Here is a 10371-nt window from a genome sequence, read left to right as displayed (position 1 = left end):
TTATCGAGGAAAGAGGTAAAGAGCAAAAGCTATACCGATCTGGGAATTGTTTGTTTTGTATATGAGGTTATTTGGACCTTCTGAATTTTCCTTTAAAACACAAGAATTATTAAGTAGATTTTATTCTCAGTAACACCAAACATAGATGACGTTAAAAAAAAAACTTAAAAAGTAAAATCAGTTTATTTTGTTGGAATGAACGTAACAAAAATTCCCTAATTTTCAATTAGAAACTCTAGTATCATTTTGGCTTGAAGTTCCGTAACATACTTACTACTAAAGTGGAAAAAAACGGATTCTCATATTTTCTCTCGCCCACTCCCTTTTATTTTTCAGTCCAGAGCACAACCACCAGAAGAGAACAAAAAGAAGCCAGTTTTGGGGAAACTTGGCAACCTGTTCACGTCAGGAAGGAGAAGGAACACCAGAAACGGATTAGAGAGTCCCACCAGTTCCAGTGCCAAATCATTCTCTCCGAAAGATGTAACCTCTTCCCAGCTCCCTGAAAGAGAGGATGAGAAGAGGAACTCTCAGGGCAGCCAATCAAAACAAATAAATACAGGCGAGGAGGGCCTCCCCCAGGAAAAGCCCCAGGAGCTGGAGGGCGAGCCCTCCGAGACCTGTGTCCAGGCAGCGCCCCCTGACGCAGAGCTGTCACCTTGCTCGAGCAGTCATGCAGCGGTGGCTGTGCAGCAGTGCCATGGAAGTGATTCACCTCAATTAGAACCTTTGGAAGCAGAGGAAGAGCCCTTCCCAGGTGCCACCACCGTTGCCAAGCAGCTGCATTCCTCACTAGAGAATTCCCCCAGGCAAGAGAACCCAGAAACGCTCGCCGGCAGTCCGAGTCAGGACGCTTTGGCTGGCGCTGACTGCGAACACCAGACAGCCCAAGGAGCAGGGGATGTGCCGGGGTCGCCCACCCGGGAGCCGCCCGCGGAGGGACTAGGCGAGGCCGCTGGCAGAGCCCCCCACGTGAGTGCAGAAGGAGGCTTCCCGGAATCCCAAGACGCGCACAGCCAGCCTCCCGAGGACGCATCTGCTCTGCCAGGTGATCCTCCTGCTGTGGGCCCAGAGAACTTGGCGCGTTCTCCGCAGGCAGACGGCAAAGCCGGGCCGGGAGGACGAGGGTGCCGGTTCCGCGAGCGTGCCCATCCCGCCAAAGTTTTAACTTTGGACATCTACTTGAGTAAGTCTGAGGTGGCGCAGGTGGACGAGCCGGTCGTGATTACTGCCGGGGCAGAAGATTGCAGCGATCACGACGATATGGATAAGAGGTCGAGCGGCCGCAGGTCGGGGAAGCGGAGGAAGTCGCAGAAATCCACGGACTCCCCCGGCTCGGACACCGCGCTGCCGGACAGCGCGGCCAGGGACGACGTGGTGTTCGACTACGAGGTGGCGCCAAACGCGGCCACCGAGAACGGCTCTGCGGAAAAGAAAGTGAAATCTCCGCGGGCTGCCTCGGACGGGGGCGTTGCCTCGGCAGCGAGCCCGGAGTCCAAGACCAGCCCCGGCCCCAAAGGGCAGCCCCGAGGGGAGTCGGACCGGAGCAAGCAACCTCTGCCGGCCTCGTCTCCCACCAAAAGGAGGGGCAAGAACCGCGTCCCGGAGGCTGTGCCCACCCCGCCCGCTGGCGGCCCGCGGGCTCCCGCCAAGGAGTCCCCGCCCAAGAGGGCGCCGGCGCCGGACTCTGGCCCCGCAGCCAAGGGCGCTGCAGGGGAGAACGGGGAGGAGGCAGCCCGGGTTGTCCCTCGCGAGCTCACGGTCAAGAGCAGCTCGCTGCTGCCAGAGATCAAGCCAGAGCACAAGAGGGGGCCGCTCCCCAACCACTTCGATGGCGGTGGAGAAGGAAGTCGAAGCAGAGAGCTGGGCAGATTGGCCGGAGGTCCTGACGCCGACGGCTTGAAGCTCAGAAACCATTTCGGTGCAGGCAGGTCGACGGTGACCACTAAAGTGACCCTGTAAGTAACTGCTGAATTGGGCCGGGCGGAGATGCTGTGTCCACAGACATGCTGGGCGGCAGCTGTGAGAAGCCCGGAGTCTTTGCATTTGTGGGAGAACTATCTGTGCACTGAATTTTCTCTATGTTGAAATTGAGATAGGGAAGAGCTAGTTAACAGTTACAGTTTAAGAAGATGACACATTCGGGAGCCTAGTCGGTTGTTAATTCTTGTTTTAATATAAGGTTTAAGTTAAATGAATGTAAAAATGAGATCTCATGAGGTTTAGTGTTTACATAAACAATAGAGAGGAGACTGTATGGCTTGACAAGCTAATTCATTCTTTATTCAGAGTGTACACTGGCATTCTTGGATAGGGCATTCTTAAAACACGTATGCATAGAATTTGATAACATGGAGCAAACACTAATATATTCAATATGTCCCAGTAGCCTTGACATATGTGCGTTTATGAGAATTCACAGAACCTTTTATGGAACTTAGTGCATTATTTGCCTAAAGCCTTAAAAACAAAACAAAACAAAAAACCTAATACAAATATCTTGGTTCTTTTTTCCCCTTTTTAATGTTAGGGAGTCTGGTGATATTTTTGCTTCCCCGAATTGAAAAGTAATTTTCAGTTATTGAAATTAAGAAAGGTCAGTTATTTTTACTGGGGAGACTGCTAAATGAAAAGACACATTAGAAGAATCAAGCTCAACAACAGACTATGACTAAGTTGCTGCTAAGTTGATTTATTTTTCAAATATTTATTAAGTACCTTCTGTTCATGGTACTGTGCTAAGAACTATGGGGGGAAAAAAACAACTATGATTCAGTATTTTGCCCTTGGAAAGTTTATGGCCCAGTCTGGCACACAAGATACTGACAAATCAAGTAACAATATGAAGTGATATCTGATTAAACTGCCAATGAATATTACCATCTCTGAAGCCTGGGGATGTGGAAAGGAGGAAGAAAAGCACTTTTGTTTTTTCCTAGGAATTGGGACTTGTTCCTTAATGATAAATCAAGTTGCATAGGTAGACAGGATAAGGGAGGGCACTATAACATTCTTAAGATCCTCCCCCTTCCCACACTCTCACTCCTACATCCCCAGTCAGCACATGTGAAAAATGAATATCTAAACTGCTCAAGTTTCTCCTGCATTCACATATTTATTGAAAGAGCTGGTATTTTCACAGCATTATCATTCTTAAACCAAATGGTCCATTCTGACTATTTGAATTCTTGGATAAGCTTTAGAGGAGGTCTTTTTGGTAAATGCTTGAGAGGAAGATCTGCTTAATGAATAACTTGAGCTTCCTCACCAGCTGTGAACCTGGAGACCTTTGATATAGTCAGCTATTTACTCTGTAACAGCAGCGTCTGAGAAATAACCTGAGTGAATGATGCTCATTATTTGTAGAAGGCCAGTGTGCCAACATTCAGACCTCCTAATTGTGAGCCTTAGAGAAACGTTGCTTGTACCTGAACAAGGAGGCTTCTGCTTCCCTCTGTCTTCTGAGAGGAATACACGAGTAGCAAGGCCAGAAATGTGACACTGCTAAGGAGTAGGATAAACAAACCTAGAGAAGCCAATCTTAACAGTGAAACTTCTTCGTGTGCTGTTATTTGTAATAGAACTAAACCAAATTCTCTTTTCTCAGTACTGATTACTTTCTACGTGAAATTTTTCCTTTGCCAGCCACTCATTTAATTTTGTTTTCTACAGGGCCTCACACTTAGTATATTGGCAAACTATTGAAATGGAAAATTAATAATTCTTTCTATTCCTTTTCTGTTTGATGGGGTTTTTCAGACCTTTTAATTTTCCCCTGATTGTATTGCAAGAAAAAATATTACTCAGATTATTTTTAAAAACAATTTGAGTCTGAAGTTTTAGTTTTAACTCTTTTATATACCCTCAAAAATAATGATTTTGAAGCAGCATGTTTCTTATGCTGTTAGAAAAATCATGTCTTCAGTTCTCTACCAAATATTGAGTGGTGAGATTCTTAAAATGATATATTTAAAATAAGAATTTTCCACTCATAGCCACAGCTTTTTAGACTCCATTATTTTCCCCTCTCACATTGTAAAGAAGGCATTACAACATGAATTATAGGAGCCTTTTGATTACTTTGAGCTAGGTTAATTGTAGTGACTCTTGGTAGCAGAAGTTAATTGCACAGAAAGTTTGGTTGTAAAATGTATTTTGATCTTGGTGTAAATCTTTAATGTACAGATGTGTGTTTCCTGTCCTTAAGGTAGCTTGTTGGCTAATCTGTAGCATTTTCCATTTACATCATAAGATACATTTTGATGTTTGTCATTCTTTGAGCTGATTAGTAAGAAATTTTAAAATGCATATTCTCTGGCATTTGAACATCCCTCATTAACTGATAATATTTGTAAGCTTTGTATTTCTGGTCATCTCACTGGTTTTAGAATTTTATCTTTAATGAAGTGCTTATAAGTTAATTTGCTTTTAAATTTAAGATGTGGGAGCCTAGATATCTTATGGAGGAGATATTGAGAAAAGTGAAGACGGGGAGAAATTAATGAGAATATATCAAATTTAGTATTTAAATAAAAAATTGTTAATGAGAGTCTAAATTCTTGGTGCTGCATTTGGGAAGGATTTCTCAAGTCAAGAAAGATAAAATGTCTCAAAGTTGCACTACCTGATCCTTCAAGACACTCCTCAGCAAAGAGTCTAACACGTGAGCAAGTCAGGGGCTCACCCGAAAACACTTCTCAGGCCCAACCTTCTTGAAAGGCAATGAGTCCAAGCAGGAGCCAGCATGAGAAAATGCTTCTTCACTTTGTGTTCTCATTATCATAGTATCCTCATAAAGTATGGTTACTTTATCTTATAGATCTCATGATAAATCACTGACTCCTTGGATTAGAAAGAACCGGAGGAGGTCACTGAGGCCAGTCTAGTCTGACTCTTTCTGTGGAAGCAGAATAGTAGGGTGGTCAGGAGCATGGCATCTGAAACAAGAACACCTGGCTTCAGATCATGATCCTGTCATTTACTAGCTGTGTGACCTCAGGCGAATTATTTACCTTCTCCAAGCTTCAACTTCATCTTAAAAGAGAATGTATAAAATTGTGCATTATGCAAGCCATAGAGAGTGTTTCTCAAGTGCTTGGTAGTCAGTGAATATTAGTGGTTATTATCTCTTCTATTTTGTAAACCACTAGACCTGTGGTTTAGACATTTTTATCTCTAGCTTTGGAGCCCATTCTTCTAGGAAAGCTTATATAAAAGTGATTTATAAAACAGATAAGTAGGAGTGATTCTGGTTGAAAGGAGGGTGGCCAGCCAACAGCCCCATCCCTGAGCCTCTACTATCCCACTTGCAGCCCAGGAAGAGAACTCCAAGGATTATTTCACCCGTAACTTGGAGGATGGGGATGTGGAGATGGGTTTGGAGTTGTTTTTTGTTTTGTTTTGTTTTGTTTTTTAAAATAGATAGAGAAGATAGAGTCCAAAGAGTTAAAGTATCTTGACCAGGTTCACACAGATACTTAGTGTAAGAGCCAGGACCAGATCCAAATAATGTCAAAGAACATTTTGTTTCTCAGAAAGAAAAATGAATGTGCATTCTTATTCGCAAGAAACTCACCTGAGAGGGGAGGCTCTTTTTGTCCAAGAAATAGTGACAAAACCAACAATTGAGTAATTGATAAGTAAATTATGGTGCATCCATATGAACTTTTATGCAGACATTAAGAAAACCTTTCAAACAAAATTTTTAGTAACTTAAAACATGTTAAAAATGTTAACTATAAGGTTAAGTAATCTTTTTTTAAGGCAAGAAATCAATTCTATGAACAGAATAATCTCATTTCTATTAAAAATATTTAACTGCACATATAAAAAGATTGGGTTTACACTAAAATGTTAACAGAAATTATCTGAGTGGTAGGATTATGAATGATTTTCCTTTTTTATATCTTCCAAATTTTCTGTAGTGAACGTACTTATATAATCATAGAAAAATTTTATGGAGGAGGATAAAGGGAGTAAAATATCCAAAAAGGTAAATAATAGATATTTTTTATAATCTAGCTTTTCGAGATATGTGAAAAGAGTTATGACAAACTAAAAAATACACGTTCAATGTTTGGGGAAATCATTTACATTTTTAAAGTATGGAAATGCATTAAGTATTTAGACTTCTTCTAGCCCTAAGTTGTCTCTCAACTCTAGTGCCACGCCCTGCATGTACATAACTAGGTACTCGATAAACTTGTTAACCTCCCATCGATAAACTTGTTAACCTCCCACCTCTAGACTGTCTTAGTTATATAATTTTCTCATCCTTCATATAGAAGAAAAACATACATTAAAAATAATTGATAGTGTATTTAGGGTTGTTTAAAAATTAATTTTTAAAAATGCCACATATCGGAAAGATGTTGGCTTTTTATAGTTTTGTAATAAATTAGTATGTTCACCTTTTAAAACTAGGTCAATAACTTTATTATTTCCGTATTTTTGCAGCCCTGCCAAGCCCAAACATGTGGAACTAAATCTTAAAAACCCTAAGAATCTTGACAGTTTGGGAAATGAGCACAATCCATTTAGCCAGCCAGTTCATAAAGGAAACACTGCCACCAAAATCTCCTTATTTGAAAACAAACGGGCAAACAGTAGCCCAAGACACGCTGACGTTCGAAGCACAAGGAGCACCCCTGCCTCTAATAAAACTTTTGTTGGAAGGGCGAAGCTGAATTTAGCCAAAAAAGCTAAAGAAATGGAACAACCTGAAAAGAAAGGAATGTCAAGTAGTCACCAGAATGGTGTGCTGGTGAAAGAAACCTCTGCAGAAACCAAAGTTATTCTCACTGAAGAGGAGATTCTGCCAGCAACCGGGAGTCCCAGTGTAAGAGGGATGGAAGGCCAGCTTACTGAGGATCAAGCTCTTGGTTCTCAGCTTAACCAAGGTGATAAGGCAGATGTGCAAATAGATGCTGGCTGCCTTTCTCAACCAGCGGTTACTACTCTGATTCCTGTCCAGGACCAGAAGCTCTTAGGAGAGGACGACTCAAAGGCTGCTGACAGCAAAAGACTTGTACTTGAAAATGAGACTGATACAGCACAAAACATCCCCACCATTCTTAATGCCAAAGATTCATGTCCAACAGTCATACCAAAGCCACAGGATAAATTTTCTGACTCACAGCCCCCAGCTGAGTCATCTAATCAGTCTCCTGTTTCACTGCCTGAATGCATTCCTGTGGGTGTTCCCAAAGACACATGTGCCGAAGCACCCATAGGCAGTTTTCTGGGCACTGATCTAAAAGTGTCAGAAAACCATAATGGATGTATTTTGCCTGTGTCTCATCAGATTAATGAGAAAATGCCCCCCTCTAAACTTGTAGCAGGAGGAGGAGAAGGAGGAGAAGCAAGCCCTCCTTTGAACACAGAGCACAGCCCAGAAGCTGAAGGAACTGAGTGTCCATCCAAGGTCCTTGTCCAGGTCAGGTCTTTCGTGCTCCCTGTGGAGAGCACCCAGGATGTAAGCTCCCAGATCCTCTCAGATAGCTCTGAAGTTAGAGAAGTGCAGTTGCCAAGTTGTCACAATAATGAACTTGAAGTGGTTTCCGTTGCAAGTTGTGCTCCCCAGAAAGAGGAAGTACTGGGCAATAAGAGTACATCACCCAAACACATTCATCGTGAAGAGGAACATGTAGCAAAATCTGGCCCACAAGTCACGCTGCTGGAATCAGAAAAAACTCTGCCTACTCAGGCTCAAAGTCAAGGCAACAGAACACCCCTGACGGTTGAATCCAGCCCCACCCGCTCCCCTGGTAGCAGAAATCATTTAGAAACTACTCAAAGGCCAGATCACAATGTGGTGAATGGCCAGGACAGCCCTGCCAGTCTTTTGAACATTTCTGCTGGTAGCGATGATAGCGTATTTGATTCTTCTTCTGATATGGAAAAATTCACTGAAATTATAAAGAAGATGGACAGTGCGATTTGTGTGCCTCAGAAGAAAAAGAAGGCCAGGGTGCCAAACTCTCCCGCCCCTCACTTTGTCATGCCTCCGATTCACGAGGACAATTTAGAAAAGGTGTTTGATCCTAATGTGTTTACCTTTGGTTTGGGGAAGAAAAAAGAAAGCCAGTCAGAAGTATCACCGGCTTTACATTTCATGCAGAACCTGGACACAAAATCCAAACTGAGGCCCAAACGTCTGTCCACCGAACAGAGTATCCTCTTCAAGTCCTTGCACACTCACATTAATGGGAAAGATGAACCTCTGGCGACTCCAGAAATAAATGGCAAGGAGAACAGGGACGTCACGAATGGTGGAGTTAAGAGATCTAGGCTAGAAAAAAGTGCACTTTTCTCAAGCATGTTATCTTCTTTACCACAAGACAAAATCTTTTCTCCCTCTGTAACGTCAGTCAACACTATGACCACAACGTTCAGCTCTTCACAGAACACTTCTCTTTCTCGGTCTCCTGTGCTACAGCCTGTGGCTGAGGATGCCCCACCCTGCACTTCAGAGAAAGATCAGCCAAATCTTCCACCCAACCACTACTTACAGGTCTTCAATTTTGACTCGTCAAGTACATCTCAATCAGGCTTGAAAAGTCCCAGCTACATGGAAAAATACCTGCAAAAAGAAGAAACCAAAAAAGATCTGGATTCACAAAGCAACCTCCATTTGCCAGAAACTAAACTTTCTGAATTTTCTAAACTAAAGAACAGTGATGCTGTGGAAAAGTCTAATCATGCTGAAAGTCTTAAATCGAATTTGCCGAACTACGGAAACAATGACACAGACTTCGTGGGTCTTTTCAAATCCAGCCGGTTTGACCCAAACATATCTTTTTCTGGAATGTCATTATCAGATTCAACAGTAAGTAGCAACATATGATCATTTACTTGGGGTATTTATAAATAAAAGTGACAGAGGGGTGATGAGCAATTAATGTTATTCTTTTAGAAATGGTTATGCTTGTGTACGATTGTTTTCTATTCATATATTTGAAAACCTATGTGCAAGGGACTGTTAAGGTCTAAGAAAAAGGTACTCAGATTCTGTTCTCAAAATATGTGTAGTCTAGCAGGGAAAATAAGCTACCAATATTTTAAGGCACGTGTGAATTAATATGTTGTATTATGAAATATAAAGTACCTTGAGAGTTTAGAGACAGATGGTTTTTACCTAGTTGTGCACTAAAATGCTCAGTACTGTACCTAGAATTTTGAAGATATATGAAGCAGCTTCCTTTTATTTGGAAAAGCCTCTGCTAAGGAATCTTATTTGTAATCCCTTCTAATGCACTGTGAGTTTCACTCTTCTCATAAGTAGCAATAAATGTATATCCTTCGCATCATTTGAGAAAGTATCTTTATTTAAAGTTAGCTTTCATCAGGGAAGTATTTTTTCCTGACAAGCCTTTGAGTAAAGAATTTTGGTCTACATTGGATCTTCCTTTAATATTGTAGAGAGAGCAGCAAAATATGATTTTGAACAACAATTATAATTTCTCCATCTTCTTCTGACTTCTGAAGTTGTTTTCTTTATTCAGTTTTTGATATGAATTTGTGCCTTTCTCTTACCAAGTTACCAGCTTGATTCTCAAGTGAAGGGAGCATAATGAAAGAGCAACAGAATATAAGGTTTAAAAGTCAGCTCTGTTAGTCCAGAAACACGAGTGGACCTTTATAGTACTGTTGCCCACCCTGTGAACCAGGCCATCTGTCAGCTAGAGACCATCATCTATAACACTTTATCCAGGCAGAAAATACCTTGCACCCTTCCTCATTTGTATAAGGTACTGCAACTTGTTTCAATGTGTTGTGTTGGCTTTTGCTACAAGCTTGTCATAGAATGTAACTCTCCAAGCTCTTTCAAAATGTATAGTTGGATTTCCAGCAGAGGTTCAGATCCCTCTTTTCAAAAAATGTTAAACTTTGATCTCAGAATACAATAATATTTAAAAATTATTAAGGACCGCAGAGAGCTTTTGTTCATATCGGTTATGCCTATCAGATTTTATCATTAGAAATTAATAGTGAGAAAAATTTAAAACACAACACATAAGCGCACATGCCGTTAGCCATCATAGCAATGTCGTCATGGGCCCTCTGGAAGAGTCCACAGTACACTGTGAGATAAAAAGATTACAAAATATAAATACCCTCTTTTTCTTAAAAGTAGTTTTGACTTCATGGGCTCCCTGAAAGGATCTTGGGAACTTTCAGTGGTCCCTGGACCACACGTTGGGAACCACTACTGTAGACAAACTGAATCAGCCTAAAGCTCTCAGATATCATAAAGTTTTTAAATATTTCTCTCAAGCACAAAATTTCCAACGGTCCACTTCCCGTTCATTACAGCCTTATTCTTTTAAATCATTCTTGGTTCACTTCTCTTATTTGACAACAGTCTGGTGA

The 10371-nt window shown here is 41.6% G+C and overlaps 1 protein-coding gene across 1 annotated transcript in view; it reads left to right on the top strand.

Moving 5' to 3' along the window:
* The first annotated feature begins 675 nt into the window (after positions 1-675).
* The window catches only part of CRYBG1 (crystallin beta-gamma domain containing 1), a 52076-nt gene continuing 42380 nt past the window's right edge, over positions 676-10371 (top strand). Inside the window, exons 1-2 of the mRNA XM_023530958.1 lie at positions 676-1958; positions 6457-8827. Coding sequence (XP_023386726.1) covers positions 1264-1958; positions 6457-8827 — 3066 coding nt within the window. The 5' untranslated portion in view covers positions 676-1263. The remainder of the gene's footprint in view (positions 1959-6456; positions 8828-10371) is intronic.

The sequence above is a fragment of the Pteropus vampyrus genome, unplaced genomic scaffold, assembly GCF_000151845.1.
Source record: "Pteropus vampyrus isolate Shadow unplaced genomic scaffold, Pvam_2.0 Scaffold58, whole genome shotgun sequence".
In the NCBI taxonomy this organism is placed as follows: domain Eukaryota; kingdom Metazoa; phylum Chordata; class Mammalia; order Chiroptera; family Pteropodidae; genus Pteropus; species Pteropus vampyrus.
Note: the sequence above shows the minus strand (reverse complement) of the source record. Positions and strands in the feature narration are given on the sequence as shown.